General features: G+C 37.2%; 3 protein-coding genes across 5 annotated transcripts; 1 reads left to right on the top strand and 2 right to left on the bottom strand.

The window, feature by feature from the left end:
- On the bottom strand, positions 1-4,846 carry tmem205 (transmembrane protein 205). 3 transcript variants are annotated; one of them, XR_006013323.1, is made up of 4 exons: positions 3,352-3,482; positions 3,111-3,274; positions 2,587-3,014; positions 1-2,501 (listed from the first exon to the last, which is right to left on the bottom strand). XR_006013323.1 is itself a non-coding variant. In XM_042010730.1 (4 exons), exons 2-4 carry the CDS (start codon positions 3,449-3,451, stop codon positions 2,712-2,714), a joined length of 567 nt encoding a protein of 188 aa, XP_041866664.1. In that variant the 5' UTR covers positions 3,452-3,458; positions 4,725-4,846; the 3' UTR covers positions 1-2,711. The 3 variants fall into 3 exon arrangements, 2 of the variants coding, with proteins under 2 accessions (XP_041866664.1, XP_041866653.1); XM_042010730.1 differs by adding an exon at positions 4,725-4,846 and having other exon boundaries at positions 1-3,014; positions 3,352-3,458; XM_042010719.1 differs by having other exon boundaries at positions 1-3,014.
- Positions 4,847-5,931: 1,085 nt separating this feature from the next.
- Positions 5,932-8,513, top strand: elof1 (ELF1 homolog, elongation factor 1). Its single transcript, XM_042010741.1, has 4 exons — positions 5,932-6,038; positions 6,667-6,789; positions 6,860-6,930; positions 7,830-8,513. The coding sequence occupies exons 2-4, from the start codon at positions 6,674-6,676 to the stop codon at positions 7,892-7,894; spliced, it is 252 nt and encodes an 83-aa protein (XP_041866675.1). The 5' UTR covers positions 5,932-6,038; positions 6,667-6,673; the 3' UTR covers positions 7,895-8,513.
- A 70-nt stretch (positions 8,514-8,583) lies between these two features.
- On the bottom strand, positions 8,584-25,299 carry cnn1b (calponin 1, basic, smooth muscle, b). Its single transcript, XM_042010709.1, has 7 exons — positions 25,033-25,299; positions 14,987-15,108; positions 14,838-14,904; positions 14,048-14,185; positions 12,415-12,531; positions 12,030-12,176; positions 8,584-10,800 (listed from the first exon to the last, which is right to left on the bottom strand). The coding sequence occupies exons 1-7, from the start codon at positions 25,090-25,092 to the stop codon at positions 10,555-10,557; spliced, it is 897 nt and encodes a 298-aa protein (XP_041866643.1). The 5' UTR covers positions 25,093-25,299; the 3' UTR covers positions 8,584-10,554.

The raw sequence follows: 25,299 nt of genomic DNA, 5'->3' as shown, positions 1-25,299 counted from the left end.
ATGCATCTGCTGCTGTATCCCAGAAAAAGCATAATCCATTTCCCTGTGAGTCAGGAATGAGGTGGAACAAGTGGAAGTTGTCTGGTGCAAGTCACTCACTTCCTTTTGTTCCCCCACTTTCTTGTATCTTGATTTTCATACAGAGTGGAAGAATATTAACAGTGATATGTTTCCCTCATGCTTCATTTTTATAATGTTTGTTTTTACCGAGTTATACTAGCCAACTGTTCAAGCTGCACTGAGGATGTAAACATTTCATCTGAAATCTCTCTGGCATCTATAAATGAACAGATGAGTGGACAAACTTGTTCTGTTTAAACACAGCCTGTTTCCTGATGCCAGACAACAGGTAGCTGATCTGCTTCCTCAAGACGCATCTAACTTCCTTGTACTGTATGTGACCTGAGAGTAAGGCGACAAACATGATATATATATATATATATATATATACACACTGTATATTTGCAGTACATTCTTCATATTTTTATTGGCTATGATGGAAAACAAGCTGAAAAAGGGCGACCATTAATTTGCATTTGGGAAAACCTCATCCATTTACTTTCAGTTCATGCATTTCATATTGAAATGAGTCCATTAAAATCCATTAGTGCTGCTATAACTGCAATGGGGACAGCGTCTCCCTGATCCTGTAGCCGGGCCAGCAAAGCACTGTTCTCTGCCTTCAAGGATGTTCCTCTTGAAACCTGATGTGCATCAGCAGTAATCACATTAAAACCTGCCTATTCAGAATCCAGGCACTGCTTGTTGGGTCTGGCTCCTCTCATTAGTGTGAAACAAAAGGGATTAAATAGACAGCGCCTCTCCAAACCCATCCGATCACACAGGTGTTTGGTTTTAGTGCGTATAGATTAAAATCGTATTCATCAACAGTTCACACAAGAACATGAGCTGGAACACTTTCAGAGATACCAGTGAGAAAAAAAATGGAAGAATACAACTCTGTTTAACAGCTTAATCTTAACATTAATTGAACAGTGTAGATGATAATAAAATATATATTTTTGTGGCAGTATAATCAGGCACAACATTGTACAAATGAAATGCTAAGATGTGTGAACTTAAAATTCTGTCTAAACACTACCCCCTGCTGGTGAAGAGAAGAAACTGCACACATGATACCACAAGTATGGATGTTTCCTTTAAAAACACAGCAAAAAAAAACAAAAAACAAACAGCAAATTTAATAACAGGGGGAGTTGTGATTCATTATGGTCATGAAAAATAAAAAATATAAAAATACATCTTACATTGTGAGTCACATTATTCAAATAATAAGCTCAGAAGTTTCTTACTAACAGCCAAATGTGTGAGCAGCTCAGAGACAGCCTCAAGTAAATCTAAAGTTTTATGTATCAGGAAAATAATTTCCTTAACTGGTACTAATATTTGCTAAATACATCCTCTTAGATGAATAAAAATGTGACATATTACACTCTCATTACTTATATGAGAAAAAAAACTAAGTGCAAGTAGCAAAGCAGCGTGTGAAAAACAAAGCAAACCCCTCCAGCTTATAATTACAGCCAAATACCACTAATCAAATTAATGAATTAAATGATCATCAAGCACCTGTGTGAAAGGAAAAGCTTTGGCAGTTTGCTCTATTTTAGCAGTGTGCAAAGCCGTGGAGGAAAGACATCAACGATGATCTCAAAGGAGCGATTTTTGCTTCCCATGAATCAGATCGGACTTAATAACGGAGGAGAAAAAAATTATATATATATAAAAACAAGAGTTACATCTCTGACTCTACAGGCTTCAGTTTGCATGTTAAAAGTTAAAGTTCCTGACATTAGAATTAGAAAAAGAATGAACAGGTATGGCTTGTTTGGGAGGGTTTAGGAGAAAGTCTCTTCTCTTTAAAAAGAACGTGGCAGCACAGCTTAGCTTTGCTAAGCTGCATCTGAGCAAACAAGGCATCTGGAACAATGCCCTTTGGAAAGATGAGACCAAAGTGGAGATGCTTGGTCTTAACACCTCACACCAGCTGTCAAGCACTGTGGTGGAGGAGTGATGGTTTGGGCATGTTTTGCAGCCACAGGACCTGGACATCTTGTAGTTAATGAGTTGAACATGAACTCTTCTGTATTCCAGAGTCCAGTGTGAAGCCATCTGTCTGATGAGCACAAACTTGACTGAACTGATGAAACATGTTAAAGAAGAGTGGACAAAATTCTTCTATGCTGATGCGTTAAGCCTGATAACATTATAGTTAAAATGATTGAGTTATTGTTGCTGCAGGTGGCTCTACAAGCTGCTTAATCATCACACGCTGCTTCTGCATTTTGGTTCAGTTTCTGTTAAATAAATAACGATAGTGTAATGTGTCACATGTTGCTAATCTGAACTTGTATTAATCTTATTTTAAGCTCCGGTGAAGATCAGAGGTTTCTTTCTTATGTTCTGAAACCTAACACATTAGAATTGAGAGAGGGTGTCGTTTCTTTTCTGCTCATTTAAGTGGTTAGAAGCAAACACTGCTGCACTCTGACACACTTGGGTGAATGAAAACTGAATGTAATCAAGTCTACACAATTTCCATCTCATTCCAAAAGCATCCGTCACATTTTTTACCACTTATAATTATTGTTCAAGATGTTTCTGCCATCTGATTTTCATCCTGTAAGATCAAGTCTCTAAATCTTTAGCTGATGAAGGTCTGAGGACCTTATGGCTGGATATTTAACCTACTAAATGGTGGATAAATTCAGAGCAGTGAAGACCAAATTGGTTGTGGTGCAGAGGAACCCTATCAGGTTGCAGAGACTGGACAGCCCGTGGTACCGTCCAAATGAGCTCCTGTAGGCTTTGTACTTGGGGTCCTGCTCTTTGAGTTTGGCATAAGCCTCTCGCTGACTGCTCAGACCGATCTGGTTCCCCAAGCCGTGCTCCTCCTCCACCGCCCTCATCTGGAACATCACCTCAGTGGCTGCTGGGCCAAACCACTGGGCATTGAGACCTGCCAGGATCAGCGCCACAAAGAACAGAAGCAGCTGCAAGATGACAGGAACGCAAAGATGCTTGTGACCTTACAAGTCTGAGATGATCCACATGAAACTGTTCTTGAAATGTTTAACATCATATTTCACCTGCAAACTTTCATGCCACTCCAGCAGCTCTCTGGGGTGGTACACAGCAAACACAGCCAGGCTGACAAAGTTACTCCCCAGCAGGCAGTAAAAGTACACAGGGAAGAGCTTACTCTGGACCAGACCAAAGGTGTGCAGAGTCACCTGCCTCACCAATGCAAAACCTACACAGAAAACCCAAACACAGTGTTAAAACGTGCATGCATTCAGTACGTTGCAGCTCTGTTTGTGCCTTTCTTACCTCCAATGAAGGAGACCCAGACCTGCATACCCCAGGTGAAAGAGAGCACCAGCAGGTGCAACACTTTGACCAAGTCTGTTGGTTCCCCTTCTGTTGCCATAGTCACACTTTGGAAAAAGAAAACAGACATGTAACGAGCACACAGCCTACATGAACTCATTCTCATTGTTTAGGATCCATAAAGCAAGCTGCAATGCGACTTTGTAAAAATAGCACATCTATTTACCCTTTAAATACAAAAGGATAAAACACAGGTATGGATGCTAGATAAGTTAAAGTTTTGTGTGATTTTTTTCGACATTGGTGTGCTTACTAAAAGCTACTGAAAGCTAAGCAGACTAAATTTTTTATCAGCTTGAAACCAGTTGTACAGTATTGTGCAAAAGATCTTGAGCCACTCCTCACATGGATAAGAAAATTTAAAACAGGTATATTGAAACATACAAAATATATATGCAAACACACAAAGTTTGTACATTTCTAGCAAATCTGAAAGTCAGTATTTGGACTTAGCAGCTTTATTCTTCGACACAGTCAAAGTTCTTTTTTTATGTTTTCTGCCTTTTGTTCCATTTACTGTCCAGATGGAAGTCTGGTGTCTAGAGAGGATTCATCACTCCATCAGACCTGGTGCCACTGATCTTCAGTCCAGGTCTAGTGACATTTGGCATATGTCAGCCTTTTCTCCATGTCTGGCTTCAAGAACGATTTTCCTTACTTGAAGACCATGTCTGATGATACTTCAGTGAACAGCAGATCGGTCATCTGAAGGTTCAGATGCATCTCTCGCCTTTTTTTTTTTTTTTTTAACCTAACAAATCTATTTTAATCCTCCACTTGTCCAGTTTCCTTACTTTTTTTATTGAAACACTGTACACCAAGATATACAATTCAATTAGATAAACTTTATTAGTGCTTAGAAGCAAAAAACTAACAAACGACGGGGGGCTAATGGCTCGTACTGAATGCATTTCTGATCAGCAGAAACCCAAACGGTCATTTGGGCAGAAAGCAGGTCCGTAGAGATAAAATGTGTGTGCAGCAGACCTGATAAGGTCCCAGAAATTAGATAAGAGAGGCAAAGCGGTTAATTCACATTTATATTAATTCATGATCCTAATCCATATAAACATAATATAGCCAGCATGTAAAGAAAAACGATAAAACATAAGAAGTGGTGGACCTGTGTGGTTACATCTGATAGTTACATTTGGCTTGTCAAGCTAACCACCGTTAAGAGAGAATTACACAAATCATGTGTGTAAGAGAGTTACACAAGTTTAACGTCAGCAGAGGTGGAGGCTTCATTTACGACTTAACCTGAAAAATTAAAATCCCAACACATCACACGTGTCTTCAGTCATTGTGCTTACCTTTTTCAGAACGATATTCGGAATGAAAAACTGCTATTAACAACAGTATTTTGATCCCAGGTTCAGAGTACGCCTCCGAGCGGTCACTTCCGCTGTCATAGGGCTTTACGTCCATACAGCCCGCCTGCCGAGTAGAAATCGACCAATGGGAGGCTTTGTTAGTTATTATGTTTTTGTTACATGTATTTTAATTGGTTTATTTACAATACATCCATTAGCAGCCTTTTCTTGATTTCACAACTTACATAGGTGAGGAACTTACACAGATAGCTATTTAACAGGAGTAATCACAAATGAACTCTAGCACTGTGTTGTGATGATGACTATATATTAGTTTAGTTTCAGTCAGTCAGAATACTATTGATATTGACATCAGCTGATATTTTACGTAAATTTGAGCTCTTGTCTTACATGTGTACATGTAACTGTTATGTCTTGTAATGTAAGAAGTATTCTACCACAATCTTTCAAGGTGGATTCATAAGTATAATTAAAATACACCTTTAATAACTCAATGGATGACCAGTATAAAACACTAACTGTAGCTTCAGTTTCAGTATTGTAGGCCCATGTTATTTCTTAGATGCAGGCTAAAGTTGTTTGTAAACTATTTTGATTACTTCCAATAAAAATACTAGCACAGAAATGCCAAAGCTATATTGAACCTTGCAGCCCTCTTTTCAAACACACATGTACCCTAATGATAGATGCGCTTAAGAAAACGTATTTTAAAAAAGACAAGAAAAAAAAGATCAAATCTATTTTCAAACTTTGTTTCAGAAAAAACACTATTTACAACTGTTTTGCACTTCATGAGCTCTCAGCAGCCGCTGCTATGAAAAGGTTTTATATCTTTTCGTTGTTCTGATACAGCAGGATACACAACCATCAGTCCAACCACAATAATCCGTTTGTTGATCTCAGTCTTATAAACCTAAGTCAAAAGAAGTGGTTTTCAGTGTATTAACTAATAGTGTATTTAGAAAATAAACTCATTCAAAATTTGATGCCACCAAAACACTCAAAAATAAACTAGGGATAGAGTCACGTTTACCTTTGTATTACATCAGATGACGTGACGACACTTTTTAATAATTTGGGAATTGTGGATACATTTTTATCTACAGCATCTCTGTGGAGGCGGGAGTTAGACAACAATATTTGGTATTGGATACCTTTGAACCAATCAGAGCCGACTCGAATTCTCAACTAACCAATCAGAAGCGCTCTGAGACGCTGCATATGGATCAAGTTGCAAACGTAGCCAGGCCAGCCAGAGGCAGAGCATCTTTCGCTGCAAACCATCTGCTGTTGGTAAGATAACCATTATGTTGCTATTATGATGACAAAAAATCACGACACGGGGATAAAGTTATAGAGAACGTTGGCTTTGTTGTTTATGTGCGAGAAGAAAGCGAAAATGCAATGTTTTCTGTAGACAGCCAGTTGTTGTGCACATGCTAACAGCTGTTAGCCGTTAGCAGAAGCGTTTGATGTTTCAGTGCAAATGTTTTCCCACCTTGTCTCATAAGTTTGAGCTCGGTGGAGAAAATTTGAGCTTCAAGTAGAATTTACGGTCTAAATTAAATCAATGAGGCGTTTTATATACTAAATGCTGCACTGATCATTCTCTAGAGGAGAGATGAAATGTAAAATATATTTTATATATTTGTCATGTATTATCTGACTACAAACCAGGGGATGGTTGATTAAAATTTAAAATTAAACAAACATAATAACATATTTGTGTTACATAATGTATAAGTGAAAAGCTCTGTCACTTTTTTAGTATAATGCATTAAGTAAATGGAAATTTGTTAAAAAGAAAAACCTATCAAGTCAAATATAATCTTGCAGAAATTCCCATGTAAAACAGTTTGGGTTGGAAGTGCATGTACAGATGAGAAAGAAAGCTTTTTATTGTGTTCTTTTTCTTCTGCAGAGTTACAATGGCACGTAGAAAGTCAAAGAGAAAGCCACCTCCTAAAAAGAAAATGACAGGTAACCTGGACACCCAGTTCACCTGCCCTTTCTGTAACCATGAGAAATCCTGCGATGTCAAAATGTGAGTCACTTCATCGCTTTTAAAATGCATGCATCGCGAATAGTATGATTTTAAAGTTAGTGTTTTCCAGGGAACGAACTCGCAACACGGGGATTATATCCTGCAGCGTCTGCTTAGAGGAGTTCCAGACTCCTATAACGTGTATCCTTTTAACCAACATGAATGTAAAGGTCGGGTCTCATTTGCTTCTCTGTTAGAGGAATATTTTAGTATTTTGGTATGCATGAAATATACTGTGTATTGTCATTTTGTCAGATGTGTGTTCTCAAGTAATGTGAAAAAGAAAGTAAATCTCTTTGAGTTTTATGGTTTTACCAGAGGGCTGTTTCATAAAAGCAGAATTCAGTAATCCAGTATAAGAGAAGAAAGCAGGGCTTTACCTGGCTTAACTTGACCTGGCTAAGCTTTACCTAGCTTAATTGGTTTCATGTGTGCTAATCTGGGGTGAAGAGGAGTGACTAAGTCGAGCTAGGTGTAGGTAATCCAACTAAGTTTGGTCTTCAAAAGACCACGGGGCTGATCACAGATTAACTTATGCTGACACAGATAAGTTGCACCTTTCTTGCTTCACTTCAAGCAACATATAATAATCAGTTCATACTTCTACAATGTAGCTGTCATGAAAAAGAGAGTTTGGATTCGGCAGCCTCAAAGCAGCAGCAGCAGCAACCTCTGGTACTGCAGATACCTGCTACCCATCATGGTGGACATCCTTACAGTGTTGAAACTTGGATGATATTTTGATGCTGTGAGTCTGGTCTGAAGCAGGATAAGGACAAAAATAAATGACCTTGGTAACTTATCAGCTAGGTTAAGTGGAAAAAGCTCAGTTTAATCATCTATACAGAACATTGTGTTAAAACATCTGAAGGTGGCAGCAAATTGACAAAACCTCTGCTTTTATAGAGGAGCTCACACTGGTTAACCAGCCTTTTGGTTTTAGCTTAGTTTTTAATTATATGACACAAAAATACATTTAAATTGGCTGAATTACTAAAGAGAACAATGCAAAGGTGGTGTTCCTTAACCTTTCCTCGCAGATCTGTCTGAACCAGTAGACGTTTACAGTGACTGGATCGACGCCTGCGAAGCAGCCAATCAGTAGACCCGTGTCTCTAACACAGTGATTCCCAACCCTGGTCCTCAAGGCACACTATCCTGCAGGTCTTAGACGTCTAAGACCTAGAGGATAGTGTGCCTTGAGGACCAGGTGTGCACACTTGTATCTGTAGGCTCACTTTCTGCTTGGTTAGATAGTTTCTGTAGGGTTAGCACAGCATAGCCACATTTGTCATTCTTTACTTGAGTGTGTCACATTCTTAGGTTTAGTTTAGCTGGTAACTGAGACATTTCCAGTGGTCTGCCTATTTCACAGCTCTGCATTTAAATGTCTTCATATGCCACATTAATTCATAGTTTCCCCCTGGTTTGGGCCAAGTCGTCACATTCATATATATATATATATATATATATATATATATTGTAGACAAAAAAATCTGATCTTTGTTTTTACTATATTTAATTATGAACATTGAATAAAATAGTCTAATAAAGCAATGTTCTAGTTGTGGTGTGTAGTGTAGTTTTCAGCCTTGTGACTAATGCACTGAAAACGTTTAGTTGGTTTCCTGTCAATATTATTTTTATTATTTTTCTTTTGGACCACTATGTATTTGTACTATTATTTTTCCAAATAAAAACCATGTAGTTTTTGTTGCACACTACTATTGTATATTTTACATTTGTGGACCCCAAGTTTCTGACAATGATTAAAAAAAAAAAGAGCATAACTTCTTCTTTGAAGTGTTTTTATTGCACAAATGTCATGTTTGGTGAAAAAAAAGGAAGAAAAAAAAACCATTAGGGTGAAATGTTCCTTTACATTTACTCAACATTACCTGTCACAGGGAAGGTTATTTCCATGAAGTAACACAATAATACAAGTGAACAAAAACATTTGGTGCATTGCCATACAGTAAACCAACACTAGGTGGCGCGCTTTTACAAGTCCTAAATACGCTGTTGCAGAATAGACATTCAGGCGTGTGTGTGATGCATCCTGTAAAAGAGAGTTGCCTCTAACAATAGGTGTTACATTCGTGACCTTCGGTGGGTGAACATTAGAATTAAATATTTTTTAAATGACATGATTATTTGGCTTGACAGATCAGGGGATTTCTGCTAGGTCTGCTTTCCACCTTCCTACTGATTGCTAGCGGTGGATAAAGTAGGTACTTGGACATTTTACTTAGATTGCAATACCAATTCACAGCTTCCGATTGTTGTGTCTGAATGTTTAAATATCTGTAATGATGAAAATGTTAAAAAAAAAATAAAAAATTAACAGCTATCATCCATAGCGGCGGTGCACCTGTCATTAACCACTAAATTTCACATGCAGTTAAATAAGCAGCCAAGTTGACTCTCATATCTGTGGACTGCGTTAGTAAAGAGTCAAGAAATTACTCAACTTATAACTTTTTTGTGGGAGATAATCGTAGAGGATTTTATTTTACGACACGTCTTACTGGACTGCTTTTTCTCCACAAATTATGTCGCTATTTACTTGAAAAAATACAGAGGAAAAAATACAAGTGAATGAGAGTAACTTTATTTTTAATTCGGCTTCATTAATATACACAAGTTTTACTATTTTTTCTAAAAGATGCAAACATTCACAACGCGGCCCCGTTATCTGGGCGTGTTTGAGCCAACACCACTCAAATTTGAGGCTGCATAAGTGGGGAAAAATGTCCAAGTACCTTTAAATTGTACCAAACATAGTATATAAGTAAATGTACTTAGTTATTTTCCACTACTGTTTTCTGCACACAAAATGAAACCAAGTAAAGTGCTAATAAAGCAATAATAAAGCTGTTCATTAAAGCATAAGGCAAGAAGAAACTTCTCCCACATTGATGGAGCAAAACAAGACACGCAATACAAAAGATCTAAATTACCAAACTTCAAACTGGGCACCACTGCACTTACAATTGTTCATTTAGAGAAGCAGAACTTTGCCAAAAATAAAAATAAACCAGATATTTAGAAATGCAGCAAACAAACCACGTAAACAAGCCCTGTAAAACGACTTACAAGGTCACTAATAGCCATCTGTTAGTGCAGGTGCTCATTAAAACACGCAGTGTCCACACAGTCCTCCAGTATTCTGCACCCCGATCAGTCCACGGCCCGGAGCTCCCAAGTCATCCCAAAGGGTTGAACCTTTGAGCCTGCAGAGCTGGAATCCGTTCCAACTGGGCCAAAGTTCAATAGCACCAACACGGTCTTCTGCTTCCTCTGGAAGAACTTTCAGATCCTGCTTCAGTGTTCAAACTGCTGTAGAAGGGCAAGGATGTGAGCTAAAAATGAAGAGCTTAAAATCTCTAATTACAATTATAAAAAGCTGTAGGAAAAAAAAAATGTACAAAGCAAAGGTCAATAAAATCAACTTCTGAGCTCTGTGTGGGTATTTTCTAGCTGAAATAACATTAACCAGGGCGACAGAAGTTGGCCACAGCATGACATTTTTTAACTTAAGGTCAGTGTAAACACTAGTTTTTTTTTTTCTTTTGCTCATGGAAAGGCAAACAATAAATTCCTAAGAGTAAAATTATGTTAAGAAAAGACGGGGAATGAAGACAACGGTGACGTCAGTCTGAGTTAAATAACAGTCTGGAAGGTTTGGTCGTCATGAAAACAGCAGTGGTTGTTTGAGGTTAAAGCAAAAGGAGGAAGAGGGGTGAAGCTGTCCATGGTTTTATTTTAATCAGAGTACTGGTTGTAGCCGTCAAACTCCACCTCGCTCCCGTTGTCGTAGTAGGTCTCAGTGGGGTTGGTGCAGTACTTGTTGTCGAAGACCTGGCGGGGCAGGCCATAGGTGGTCATGCCCCGCTGGGAGGCCACTTTGTTGGTGCCCATCTGAAGTGAGATGGTGGTGGTGTCACAGTTCTCCAGCTTCAGATTCTTGTCAAAGATGTGCCTACGTGTTCCTGGAGCTGTCATACCAGCCTGGGGGACAGAAAGCAAAACAATCAAGATGTTGGCCTGACATGGTGGTTATTTTACACTAGAAGTTATTTAGCTCTATTAACAGGTGGATAATGATCCTAGTCAGTCATTTATCTACAACTAGCAGATTATCTAAACCCTTTAAACCTGGGATGTCCAATTTCAGTCCACAAGGGTTCATATCCTGCAGGTTTTAGATGTTTTCTGCTCCAACACACCCAATTCATTCATCAGTGTTCATCAATGTTGGAAGGTTGCTGTTCATATAAACATTACCTCTGTGAAAGAAGCAGTTCACAATTTAAGAATAATATTACTCTAAAATTTTCGAGACTTTAGAGATTGTATTTGGTGTATAATATCAGTAAACGATTCAGAAAATCTGAAGAAATCTCTGTACACATGGCACAAAGCAGAAACTAATGTTTGGTCTGCAAAGGAAAAATCACTGCAGACTCAGGAATACTTTGGAAAACTATTGTCAGTGAACAGAGTTTGTTTCTGTATCCATGAATGGAAATAAGATACAGAATTTAATGAATTAAAACTTTTAACATCTTGAGAAAGAAAATATTTAGGAACAAGATCTAGAAACACAGACGTTGGATAACATGGACGTGGTACCATCAGGTTTACTATCAACACGCAGTTCCAGATCCAGCCTAAGAGGATCCATCAGTGCACATGGCACAGCTAACCTGAACTTTTCAGTGTTATTAAGAACAACGTTAACTTTTGAATGATATATATTATCTGTAGTGAAAGAGTCTAGGAACTGAACTGGCATCCAAGGAAATAAAAACGTACAATAACAGAGATCCAGAAAATCGCATTATCAAGCAAGAAGAAGAGATTTAAAAAAAAAAAAAAAAAAGATACAACATGAGTCTCCACAGTTCCCAAATATTATATATATATATATATATATATATATATATATATATATATATATATATATATATATATATAATAAAATTAGAAACTCTTACCTTTTTAAGCCATATTTTCAATGTTTGAATGGATATAATCTCAATATTTTTCATGTTTCCATTGGGCCATTTTGAATTAAATCTAACGATTCATTTGCAAATAATTGGATTTTTAAATTTTCCATTTTGTCCTTGCTTTTTTTTGGAAATTATGTAGCAATAAAAGTACAAGGTCCATCTGGAGATGGGATTTGCGTCACACTGTGAAAAGATGAAGATAAAAACAAGAACACATCCCACCTGGCTGGCTCCTTTGTTGGTGCCCATCTGTAAGCTGATAGTTGATTGGTCCTCTGGTTTGTCCATGCCCATCTTGGCATCATACAAATGGCGACGCGTCCCATAAGAGGTCATGCCCTTTTGGCTGGCAAGCTTGTTGGTGCCCATCTACAGACAGAGCAAAACAGAAGAAGCTAACTCAGTAACAGTTTGTCATGTTGTTGCATCTCTGCAAGTCAATCATCTACAATTACATTTATGATAACACATTAACTATTTTGTTAATATCCTCATATTCATCCTCATATTAACAGGACTTGAAGTTTGAACATGAAGACGTTCACATTCAATCTGCAGCCCCGTGTGAAAGTAAAGCCACAAAGTGATAAAAGCAAAGTTTTCAAACCTGCAAACCTATGATGTTCCGTCCCTCCCTGAGCTTCTCTGGAGCGAAACGTCGCTGCTGTTTCTCAGCATACTTCACCCCCAAATCGTATTTAGAGCGGAAACCTTTAGACTTGGCCTGAGGGAAAACCAGAGTAGCAGACACAGAGGACAAGGGTGGCAACTGTATGAATGATTCAAACCCATAATGTTTTTATTATAGCTCAACAACACTAATTCTAATCCATACAACAAAATATGAGTATACAGGTACTCGTGTGAAGTCACACATTGTTTGACTTATGTGGTTATATGAATCATGACAATAAAAAGATAAAAATAAAACATTCTGGGCCTTGCCAGCCCTTACATGATTCATCACAGTGCAACAATACAGAGGCAGTATGTGAAAAACTAAGTACACCCTCATTGTTTCCTGAGAGATTAGGAGAATTGGTGGCAGCCAGGTGCTGCAACTCAAATGGACTTTATTAGTTAATAAAACTTGAATAATAAAGTCAGAATTCTTAGTAATCTGCTGCTGGTGAAGCAACTGTTGCTGCTCAATGATCTTAAAGGGATTGTAAGGTAAATTCCAGACGATTTGGAGTCCATTGTTGTACAGATATAGATTATTCACAAGTGAAAAATGCTCAAGACAGTTGGCAATCTTCTCAGGAGTGGACGTCATAGTAAGTTCACCCCAAAGTCAGACAACGCTCAGAGAGACTGCAAACAACCAAAGAGCTACATCTCGGACTCTACGGGACTCACATAGCGTAGTAAATGTTAAAGTTCATGGCAGTACAGTCAGAAAAAGACTGAACAAGTATGACTTGTTGGGAAGGGTTGCGGGAGAAAGTCTCTTCTCTCTAAAATAACATGGCAGCACAGTTTAAATGTGCAAAGCTGATTCTGAACAAACCGTAATACTTCTGGAACAACATCCTGTAGACAAACCAGACCAAAGTGGAAACACTTCCTCATGATTTGCAGCTTGTTTATATGTAAGCACAAACACCTCATACCTATCTATGAAGCACGGTAGTGGAGGGCTGATGATTTGGGCTTGTTTTGGAGCCACAAGACCGGAACTCCTTGTGGTGATTGAGTGGACTATGAACTCTGTGTACCAAAGTATTCAAATGTGGTCAAATATGAGGACATCTATCTGACAGCTAAAAGCTTGTCTGAAACTGGATCATGAAGCAGGACAATGATCCCAAACACAGTAGCAGATAAAAAGCAGAATGAATGAAAAAGAAAAGAATTATGATGTTGATATGCTGCAGTCAGTCCAGCCTTTAATCATACAAAAAGTTGTTACTTCAACATATTGATGCAGCACTTATTCTACAACCTGTTGAATCATTGATTAAACAAAGTTTTTGGTACATTTTGACATATTTTTTTTTATTAAATAACAATATATAATGCCATGTGTTGGTCATGTGAGTTTGTAACTTAATTATTAAATCATTTGACACATGACATTGTAAGTTATTATGACCTGATACTTAAAAGCCTAAAAGTGAGAGACAACACTTTCTTTTATCCAAGACTGTAAGATTATTGGCAGCTGTATGCATGCTGTAATCTTTTAACTTTTCTGTGCATGTCAGTAAAGTAACGTGTGTGTGTTAAGCTGCCCTCACCATTCCAGCCAGAGCGATGAGTGTGCATTGGACCTGAGTATGGTTGACATTCTCAAACAGATCATTGGCCTCAAAGATGTCATGCGGCTTCAGGCCATACTCTGTGATGGCACGGACAAAATTCCCAATGTTTTCCAGCTGAGGAAGACAGGAAAGTGGAATTAGTCAAGAAGAGTCATATGCAGAACTCTTTTTTCCACTCATTTTAACCACAAGAACTTTTTAATAGTTTTTATAAGTACTGGAGGAGGTCACTCCTCTTTATCCATGTCTACTCTGCACAAACAGTGGCCTATTGTAGCTCACAGAGGGCCTTTTTGACCTTTTTTCGCTCAATATTTCAGAAAGTGGTCCAGACGCTGTGATTGGACATAAAAAGACATTACAAAAAAAAAAAAAAAAAAAAAAAAAAGGCAAATTTTGGTGAAATGGAAACTATTAAAGCACTACTTCCTAATGTTGACCTCTACAGGCTGTTACATTCTCTGAAGCGAGAACTTTTTTCTTGTTCATGCAGCCTCGAGAACAAGAACAAACTTCTCGCAGACTAAGTAACAAGCTTAAAAGACTAAATGAAACCAGCAGGAATGGACTGACAGTTAAGTCTTAATCTGTCAGAAGAATTATGTGATTTTTGGTTTGTTTTTCACCCACTGGCTCACTGCTACATCACCTCAGCATTTCTGTTTGTTTTGCAGATACAACCAGAAAAAATGCCTGTAAATGTTCAAGAGCCCCTTGCTGTTAATGATAATGCAGTACGTGCACCGAGTTGGAGCTGGTGTGTTACCTGGTGCCAGTTTTGACTGGAGCGGTTAATCTTCCTCACAGAGCCTGGCTGGAGAACATTAATAAGTCTAAAAAGACAAAAAATTAGATTTAAAGTGGTTTCTGATCATGACGGTTTAATGATGTGTGAACCAATGTCCATCCACTCACTCGCACAACAGAACTCCATCCTTCAGACTCTCCATGAAATTGTCCCCCATTCTTTTGCCAGTCACATCCTCAATCCACAGCCTCAGTTCATCCTCCTTCAGTGGGTCATACTTGCCAGCCAACTGAGAAGATAAAAACAAAAGCCATATTTAAATTGACACTTAACAACAATTATTTGCTTCTCTAAGTACAACCATGAAAGGCTTTAGGTGTTAGTTTTAAAAGTTTTAAAGGCTTACTGTAAATGATGAAAAATGTTTAATGATGCTTCAGGTACGTTATTATGGATAGATACACCGTGATTTCCAACAAAAACATCAATTTCACTGTTGCGAGATGACCGATTGGCATCCTCTAGAGGCAAATTTTCCCCTCCAGAATCAGAGATAACTAATTGCTGAGAGAGTACTTCATCAACAGTGAGAAAGTGTTAAAATCTGTTGTGTGTGTTCTCTGTAATCCACTCTGCATCACTGACTTTGGCCATGGTTTACATGATGTTTCTTAATTCGGAATTCATTAGTCAAAATTAAATTATTTGGAATAAAAGTGTTTTCCTCCATGTTTACATGGAAATAATAATTCCAAATAGATGTTTACAAGGAAAATGTGGTTAATCACCTTTATGCAATTCCGCTTTAGATCTGGGGATTGGGAAGGGTTCTGATTGGACAGGAATCAGAATTAATTACCCACTTATTTAAAATGTAATTCCAATTGGTAATTTTCATTCTGAATGAGGTGTTTACAAGGTCATTTTTAAAGAGGATTTAATTTTTATTCTGAATTAAAGGGGAATTATTAACGTGGCCTATGTGCACTTCCTCACCGGCTTCATATAATGTCTTCCAAATGAGATTTCCTCAAAAACTTTGAATAGACCCCCTCCCTTGCGTACCTCACCTCCTCCTTCCAATCAATTCTAACATTAAAGATTCCCATGTCCACCATCTCGTGGTGGAAAGTGGTAACAGGTTTAAACTCTTTCTGGCCTGGTGCTAGGTGATTTTGTAAATTTGGCACTTAAAGGGTTAACAGGTGCAGTTTTTATTGAAGTAAAAAGAAAAAAAAAGTTTCTTTGTTGCAAACAGAAACATCTTCTGAAAGTAACTTAAGTGCCAGTGTTTCAAAAATATCATGTAGCTAAACCTTTTAGCCACTTTCATTAGCAAAGAAACTTCTTTCATTCATAAATGCTGGCTAACTCTGGTAGCCAGCTATTAGAGACAGATTCTGTCTATAAGATTTAGCGGTGTGCAGATAAATGCTCACAGCACTAACAGAAAAGACAAACAGTCACAAGTTATTTTACAATCTTTATTTAAAATAAACAAATCAACTGAACACTCTGGTATGTCACATAAGATATAAACACACTGAGTGTCCAGACCTGCTTTAACGACTCAGTAGATGTTTTTAACCAGACTGAGCAACTCATCTATAAAGGGACTAAAGCTTTGTGATGATGTCATGGCAAAACAATAGGTGTGATATGTGATGAATAAAGTGTGAAATGGGGTTTAATCAGTAAGACAAACCAAAGGCGTATACAAGCAGCATTTATAAAAGAGATCAAAGCCATTTTAACTTTGTTTCGCCAGTGAGTAAAATAAATTGTGATTTTAGGTGTGATAGAACTACAAAGGAAATCACTTCCATATGTTTCACCAGTGTATACTCAGTTTTGAAAGCATTTGTACACATTTTCACAATTAAATCAATATGTGAACATATTTCATATTTGTATACTATCTTTTTTCACTGTACATATCTTTTATATAACAATTTGTGAGCATTTGTCTATTTTTTCTTTTTTGTGAGCATTTGTCTCGTGAGTATTTGACCTGTGAGCATTTGCCATCAAATCGAATTAGCACATGACAGCATGTAGCTAACTCTGTTAGCCAATTCATATGTTGGCTGTGAGACTTACTCGATGTGTAGCTAATCCTAATAGCTAATCAATGCTGGCTATAAGAGTTAAAGGTAGCTAACTGTTAGCCAACTCATAATTATGAGACATAGGCTGTGTCCGAAAGTGCACCCTACTCCCTACATAGTTCCCTATATAGGGGTCACGCCATTTTGTCGGAGTGTCCGAATGTCCAGAGAGAAAAAAGTAGGGCACTCAAAATTACCCCAAATTATCTTGAAAAAGTAGTGAGTATCGATGGTCACTAGACGGGTCAATATAGACCACAATGCATTGCAGGCAGAAGCTCAACATGGCCCAAGGAGGCGAAAAAATTGAGCAGCAAAGAATAAAATACAACATAAGGAGTAAAAATAAAAATATTTATACACAACTTTGGATTGGATTTGGAATGACATCTTGATGTGGGGTTGTGGTTGCCGTGGTGACGGCGGTAGTCACGTGGTTTGCGGCGAGGAAAAAATAGGCAACTTTGTGTCCGAATCACCAAGAGAATGTGTGCACTATGTAGTGCGCTATGTAGTGCAGCCCTATGTAGTGAAAGAGGGGTTAGGGAGTAGGGTGGACATTTGGACATAGTCCTTGTTATAAATGCTGGCTATAAGGATTAGCACATAACAGTATGTAGCTAACTTAAGTAGTTCATTTGTGTAGTAGAATGAGAATTGTTTCGTATATTTTGCCTGGAAATTAAGTTGAAGATAATTTGAGTTCTGCTAAACAAATTATCAACATAGTTAGTATGCTTGGCTGATAATAGTCCCTTCATGTTGTTCTGTTTGACACATATCAGACATACTGCCTTTAAATCTGTGTTGTCAGTTATATTTAAAGTTATGTAGCTAAAAACTTCCATAAAAAAGCAGCTGAATGAAATTAAATGACATCATATTTGTTCCAGGTCTTTACAGTTGCCACCCTCATTCTTTTTTCCCCCCTCAGACAGAGGAAATAGGCAAATAACATAACACATCTAAGATTGTGAATAAAAAGAGACCTTTAAAAAGTGTTCACCCCTGATCCACTTTAAAGCACTTTAAGGCTGCTACTCTGCTGAAACAGTTAATTTTATAAGCACAATATCAGCTGTCTGAATCAACATAAGCTTAGGTGAATGACAACATATATGCAGTAATTTCAACTACAGGTGGGATGATCACTGAGGAAAAGATGACAGAATGTCTTTAACATGACGTAGGCCACACTGAAATCTGAGAAGAAGCAAAATCTGGTTTCAAATGTGCAAAGCTGTTAATACTTCTAACAATATTCAATTTCTAATCCTTGATTAAAAATACAACAGCTGGTGTTAATTTTTCTTTTATTTATTACAACTGCCCCTATTAGACCACATCAGTTTTTTGTAATATTTTACTTTTGATAATGTAGCAGCCCAAACTGTAATAGAGTGGTACTTTCAGACCATATTTTGCCCTTGTGTTATTTAGCTGCATGTGCCATGTTCTACCAAATGTGCCATGGGATAAACTAACTTTTTAAAAATCTGATTTAAATTTATGTTGATGACTGATTTTGCATGATTTGTCAATTTTGAACATGCTTTTATATCTTTCATCTAAAGGCTAATTGCATGTGGCACTTAAAATGTGTTAATACTGATGGAGCCTAATCACCATCTGCAGGTGGCAAAAAATGAGGGAGCCTGTCTTTGATAGCTGGGACACAGAACATTTCTAAAAGCCTCAAGAAAAACAGAAATACACAGAACAGAAAGCAGAAACAAACAAACAAAAAACTTAATAAAGTAACACACTTCTATGCATGTGTTTAAAGTTGAAAACTATCCATTTTTGCTGTATAACTGCTGCCAAACTGTACAGCGCTTTCCAGGGAACTAGTAACCCACATTCAAAGTGCAACATTTTTAACTATAAGAGGTAAAAAAAAGCTGTGTTGTTATGCATGAAACAGAACAAAAACATAGAAGATGGGCTATGTCCTAACATAAACACGAGTATCTGTTTCACTTTCATACAGCAGTTTCTCAAAGTCCTATTTTCCGGCTTCAGGTACTTAAATAACTGCTTTGTTCCATTCCTTTCTCATAAAAGATAGCAAAGCATAACTGAGAGTCTTATAGTGTAATAAAAAGTACTTTGAAATGAGGTGTATAAACAGAAGAGGAAGAAAAATGAAAATGAAAAATGCCTGTGGACATTCCTGCATGCAGAAGCACACCAGTCTCCTTCTCTTCTCTCCATGTATTTCCTTACTGGCACAAACACGCTGCCCTAATACTTTGAATTCTGGCATAGGGTTTAAGGCTTCACCCCCACCTCCCTGCAGACACACATACACAGTCCTGCACGTTTTCATCCCCTTTTCCTGAATGTTCTGCAGATAAGTCTTCTCAGTCTGGGATCGGCAGCCAACACAAACAAGCATTTCAAAGCAGCAGGGATAGTGTGGCTTCCAGTCTATCACACCAAACTTGGGAGAAACAGCCTTCAGAAACACTCCTCCCGCTCCCTCCCAATTTCTTTCTCTTCCTCTCCTATTGGCCAAGCTCATATTACTCTCTGTTCTTCCCCTCTCCCCGTGGGTTTTCCAGAATCTGCCCTTTTACAGTGAGATGACTTTTCAGCCAGCCTTCACTCCGAGTTTTAATTAGGTGTGTTGTTTCTTATTGTAGAGCTCAAACCTGCTGTTTTCTGGGCTATGGAAGACATTTCTTCACATTACAATTTCCCCATTTTTTATTTAGTTAAGCTCAAATAAACAGTTTAAAAGATGAACTGAAAAATAATTCAAGTTGACTTTATTAAAGCATCTGAGAATTGAGTGATGGATATATTGTTAATGCTTATCGAACTTTAATTGCAACTACTAAATGTAACTTGTTGTTGAACAAGAACTTAATTTATTAAAAAGTGGTCACTTTGGCCTGAACCGGTACTGGAGAAAATTTTAAATGACAAAATATTCTAACTATATTAGTAGATCAATTAGCTCATCAACTGACTAAAGTTTGCTTAAATTAAAGGACCAAGTAAGGCTGTAGTAGTAAAACTAAGCTATGGCAAAGTTACTTTTTAGTAGTTTTTTTAAAATAACTATTTAACAGATTGTCCAAAAATGATTTTGATTCAGTGGTCCACTAAAATCAAATTAAAGAAATGTTGCTTTTTGGTGCAAATAATGATATGTGATTAATCGAGATTAATTACAAACCCACCCATATCATATCATATAATATATATATATATATATATATATATATATATATATATATATATATATATATATTTATTTATTTATTTATTTATTTATTTATTAATTAGGGCTGGACAATATGGCCTAAAAATAAAATCTCAGATCTTTTATAACCAAATCCGATTTTCGATTTTAATCGATTTTTTTCTTTTCTTTTACAAAACGTAAATAAACCTATTAAAAACAATTATTTGTTTATATAGATGAATGCCAGCAAAAATTAAGCATATAATGTCATAGCTTTTCCACCATATAAACAACTTCATATCTTACATAGAAATATGTGACACACTGCATCCGTGATCTCTTTCCATCTGGATCCTTATCATACAGGATCCACTGCAGAAATAATTCCCCTGATGAAGGTTGTCTCCTAACTAGAGTTTGTGGGCTAAGTTGATTTCTGCATCTCATAGAGAGCAGCATTTCTCACTGGAGTTATACGCACAGCTAAATCCCAGGCATGAGTGAAGGGTCACTTCACTGAAAATCTGTCAGACAAACACCATTCTGGTGTGGACTGAGGGCTAAGTTTGCTGCAAACTAACTATGAAAAAAAAATCCAGATTTTCATAAAATCGCCCATCCCTAATATATATATATATATATATATATATATATATATATATATATATATATATATATATATACACACACACAGAATAGTCTATGTCTGCCTCTCATCTCCGTATCATTAATTATCCATTAAGGTGTAATGAAAAATTATCACCGAAATCATTAATTATAACTTCCATTATACACACTAAACCACATGTTTTTGTACAGTTTCTTGAACTCTGTGATATCAGGACTTTGCCTGAGTACCTCGCTTAAGTTATTCCACAGCTCGACAGCGGTTATACAAATACAGAAACGTTTCTAAGTTGTTTGTATGTATTAAAGTTTGTGAATTTCTGTTCCCCTCTTAAAATGATAACCTCCCTCCTGATTCCTGAATAAATTTAGAATATTTTCTGGTAATTATACATTTTTTTACCTTGTACATGATGATTGCTGTTTAGTAAGATACAATGTCAGTGAATTTCAGTTTAGACTGTGTAAAAAGTAGGTCTGTATGTTCCCAGTGGTTGACCTTGTGAAAAGTCCTTTTTGCTCTTTTCTGCAGGATAATAAGTGACTAAGTTTTATAATTATTCCCCAATTTTCCGCACAGTAATGTAAATATGGCAGAACCAGTGAACAGTAAAGTGTGCAAAATGAGATCCAGTAATTGTTTTGCTTGTCTTTTTTTGTAACCCCAAGAAATTTATTTTCATGTACCCTTCCAATTTCAACCCCATCCATTTCTATTCACATTTTTGTGTTCACTGTGCTTTTGCCAACCAACATAAACTTAGTCTCACTTACATTTAATAATAATTTATTCCAGTCGAACCATATCTTTAGTTTTTTTCATTTCCTCATTTATAATTATTTTCACCTGATTAAGGCTTTCACCTGAACCAAAAACAATTGTGTCATCTCAAATTTGACCAGTTTTAAACACCTAGACACACATGTCAATAATATACACGATAAACAATTTGGGGCCCAACACAGTCTCCTGGGGAACACCACAAGTAATGTCCAAATGTCCAGAACAATGATTATCAAACTTTACAAACTGTCGCCGTCCTTATAAATAACTTTATCCAGTCAAATACCAGTCCCCTAATTCAATATGTTTCTACTTTATTGAACAATATGTTATGGCTGACTGTATCAAATGCTCCTCTGAGACCGATGAAAACTCCTGTTGCATATTTTTGTTGTCTTAGATTTGTGATTACTTCTGTTGACTCCATTATTGACTATAAAGTAGGGCATGGGCAATATATCAAGATTTTCAAATATATCAAGACTTTATCAGACGCAATATAGAAGGAAGCAATATAGTTTTTATCGAGATAGCTTGTTTTGAGTTAAAAGCATCTTTTCTTTTGCATTTTGCACAGTTGTATTTTTGTTATGGTCATTGAAAGGTATTTTTCATTTATTTTTTAAGGAGCATTTAATTTAATAAAAAGGTACTGTAATTTCAGTCAGTTGTTTTAATGCACATGTGCTGCTGATCCTTAATAAAAGTATATTTGGCACTATGTAAATTAGAACTGTCTTTTTGGTTACTTGACAATATATATATATTTTTTTTTTTTTTTTTTTTTTTTTTTTAATTGCGATATATATTGTATATCACGATTTAGGTAAAAAATATCGAGATATAAGATTTGGTTCATATCACCCAGCCCTACTGTGATGTTGATCTGTTTGCCCTAAACCCATACTGACTCTCCGAAAATAGTTCATATTTTTCGTTGCAAAGCTTTTCCAATATTTTTGAGAGTTGTGGTAGTATTGATACAGGTCTGTAGTTTGTTCCCAGTTTTCTATGGCAGAATGACCTTAGCAATTTTCACTGGAAATGTGTCGGTTTGAAAAGACAAATACAACTATGTGTTTTAGTTAGTTTAGTTTTATATCCCAAATAATCATTGATAACTTTGAAAGCGTCGTTGGAAGATTAATAAAAATGGGGGAGGGAAAACTAGGATAATCATGAAAGCCTCAGTTCGTGGGCCCTATTTTATTTATTTTTTATATTTAAAGGACTTAAAAAAAAAAAAAAAAAAAAAAAAAAAAAAAAGTAAATAATGCAGCTAGCTCTACAGCCAGAACCATCCTTATGTCGTGGCATATAATAAAGAGCCATCTGTTAAATGCCAGTAAGTTTCTTGCTTTCCTACACAAAGTTGCAAACTTACGAATGCTTACGTAGCTTTAAAGGTGGTTTTAAACTTTTACACCACAGTTGTCAGTATGTTTTTAAACATAACTATTTTGTCTGTTTTAGTACACCCATCATGTTTAGTGAGTGTAGATGGAAGCCTCAGTATTAGTATGGTTGTTATTTTCCTGTTATGACACAATATATCCTTTTGAAAGCCAAAATTCAATAAAACTTGCATGGAAAAATATTTAGTTGGTTATATTTATCCACATTTCATGTCACTGCTTAGTTGTGTCATTATGTCAGACTGCTGTAAATAACTAATCTACACAAATGGATCTGTTTTCATAGCAAAACTCAACACTACAGTCAATGCATTTTGAGTAAACATCTAGCCTAAAAAGCAATAAAAAAAAAATTCTAGCCACAAGAACAAATCAGGATGCATTAAGACCAATGACACTGGCCACCACGAGCCACCTATGCTGGCCATACCACACCAAGTAAGGCAAATATAACTGAGTGAACTGATGCAAGTGAATGAGCAGTTGAGCGTTTGTATATTATGAATGCACAATTAAGTTTGTAAGAAAGAACTTATGCAGCATTACAGTCCAATAGAAATGCATTCCTGGTCTGTTCTATCAGTTTTTAATCAGTTTTAAGGAGGTCTGCATATAAACAAAGAAATGCCTCCATGGACATCTTTTCCATGTCTCCTTTTGCTTTGTAAAATGGATTAGCTTCTTTTTTCCCCCCTTCTGCCTCCTGTCCACCTGTGTTCTGTCAGGATAGTGTTTTGTCATTCTTGACAAGGATGTAAACTGTTTAGAGTAAGGACACTTTCTCAAGTTCCAGACCAGATCCCGGTCACTCCTTAAAAGGCCATCAGATGATGCTGATGTACCTGGGGGTGCTTAGTGTCACATCCCTGCTCTTCACTGATGTCACTCTGCTGGAATGTCCCATCCCAGCATTGCCCATTAAGCCCATCAACTCAAATAAAAAAATAATTTCCTTTCTATCCAACTCCCCAACTTCCACTTGCTCTATCTGATTGGCTTGGGGATTTCAGCAAAATAACAGGCGGCCTGGGTGTGAGGAGCCTGCTGACTGCTGAATAGCAGTAATGAAAGGAATGTGAGCTTCACAGAGAGCAGTGGAGTGAAATTAAAGCGCTGCTGAGAGATTGAACGATTCAGAGGAGAGGTCACATCCCTCCAGGACAATGATGATAATGACGACAATGATGATCTGCTTGCTGGAAAAGTCACAAGCTGACCTTTTTCATCCTGAAAGCAGGCTGTCAGCAGCTTTGACTCATCCAAACATACAGTCACAAAAGAGGTGATGAATTAACACACAGAAAATGTGTTTGAATAATACACAGCTACCTCTGCATGATGACAGCTTGATGCTTTGATATATTGTATAGGTTCGTGTTTTGCTGAATATGAAAACACTTCTGAGTAAAATCTGATGCACAGTCCCAACTCATCTGCAATAATGATCCATTTGAACCTGCTTGTTTGGTTTAATCTTTTCAAGAATATTAACAAACCACCAGCAGAGAAACAACAGTGCATGCTCCAGTACAACTCAGTCCTTGTGATGGACTCTCACAGACTAAAACCCCTGACCCTGTATAATCGTACAAATCCTGTGGCCACCAATACCTACTTTCAGCTCCAAAACAATCACCTCCTTCACTGTGTGATCTGTGACCGAAAGGCAGGAGAGTGTCACCTGACCCGCCTTTAAAAAAAACATACACCACCTGGAATCAAGCTGCAGTAAGATTTAATCACATCTCCTTTTATGCAGTTCAGTTTATAATGCATGCTGCTTTAGGAGTTTCCTCTGCAGCTGCTTGATGAGGGAGCACAGGTCCAATAATCCTTTTTATCCTGCAATATCTCTTTCTTGGTCTAGTCTTGCCAAGGGCTTCAATATATCATAACAGCAACCATATGACCACTGTGAAGGTTCCTCCCTATCAGTTTCCAGAATAATGTCTGCAGCCGTGGAGGAGGTGTGTACGCAGTATTCGTCACTGACCCCTGGTGGACCGCTGACCCCACCTGCGGAGTCTCCCGCTGCAGCCTGTAAACAGCTCGTCACCTCTTATTGAGATTAAGGATGTAAACGTACCTTACTCTTAACTTCGGCGGAAAGTCCAAAGGCAGGGCCGCTCCTGAAATGTGTTGTCATTGTGTTCTTTTTGTCTATTTACAATGAAGCCGTGAATATCGTCAGAAACGGAGAGGCAGGTTGCAAGCTCTCTGTCCAAGGCAGGGGAAGCGCAGGAAGAAAGTCCCCAAGAAATTTCGTCAGTGTCTTATTTTCTCTTTAAAGCTACAACTTATATAATTAGTCGCGGTCTGAGCAGCTGGCGAGGCTTTCGGACAACTTTCCAAC

Source organism: Melanotaenia boesemani, chromosome 2, assembly GCF_017639745.1.
Source record: "Melanotaenia boesemani isolate fMelBoe1 chromosome 2, fMelBoe1.pri, whole genome shotgun sequence".
Taxonomy (NCBI): domain Eukaryota; kingdom Metazoa; phylum Chordata; class Actinopteri; order Atheriniformes; family Melanotaeniidae; genus Melanotaenia; species Melanotaenia boesemani.
Note: the sequence above shows the minus strand (reverse complement) of the source record. Positions and strands in the feature narration are given on the sequence as shown.

What these genes read in the sequence shown, in the direction of transcription:
- tmem205 (XM_042010719.1), bottom strand. Translation starts at nt 3,481, where the DNA reads ATGTCTGTTTTCTTTTTCCAAAGTGTGACTATGGCAACAGAAGGGGAA. An exon ending in CTGGGTCTCCTTCATTGGAG is followed by an intron (nt 3,275 to 3,351) that starts GTAAGAAAGGCA and finishes TTTTCTGTGTAG; the next exon opens with GTTTTGCATTGGTGAGGCAG. An exon ending in AGTGGCATGAAAGTTTGCAG is followed by an intron (nt 3,015 to 3,110) that starts GTGAAATATGAT and finishes GTCATCTTGCAG; the next exon opens with CTGCTTCTGTTCTTTGTGGC.
- elof1 (XM_042010741.1), top strand. Translation starts at nt 6,674, where the DNA reads ATGGCACGTAGAAAGTCAAAGAGAAAGCCACCTCCTAAAAAGAAAATG. An exon ending in AAATCCTGCGATGTCAAAAT is followed by an intron (nt 6,790 to 6,859) that starts GTGAGTCACTTC and finishes AGTGTTTTCCAG; the next exon opens with GGAACGAACTCGCAACACGG. An exon ending in GTTCCAGACTCCTATAACGT is followed by an intron (nt 6,931 to 7,829) that starts GTATCCTTTTAA and finishes CTTTCCTCGCAG; the next exon opens with ATCTGTCTGAACCAGTAGAC.
- cnn1b (XM_042010709.1), bottom strand. Translation starts at nt 25,092, where the DNA reads ATGACAACACATTTCAGGAGCGGCCCTGCCTTTGGACTTTCCGCCGAA. An exon ending in GATGGAGTTCTGTTGTGCGA is followed by an intron (nt 14,905 to 14,986) that starts GTGAGTGGATGG and finishes TTGTCTTTTTAG; the next exon opens with ACTTATTAATGTTCTCCAGC. An exon ending in TCATCGCTCTGGCTGGAATG is followed by an intron (nt 12,532 to 14,047) that starts GTGAGGGCAGCT and finishes GTTTTCCCTCAG; the next exon opens with GCCAAGTCTAAAGGTTTCCG.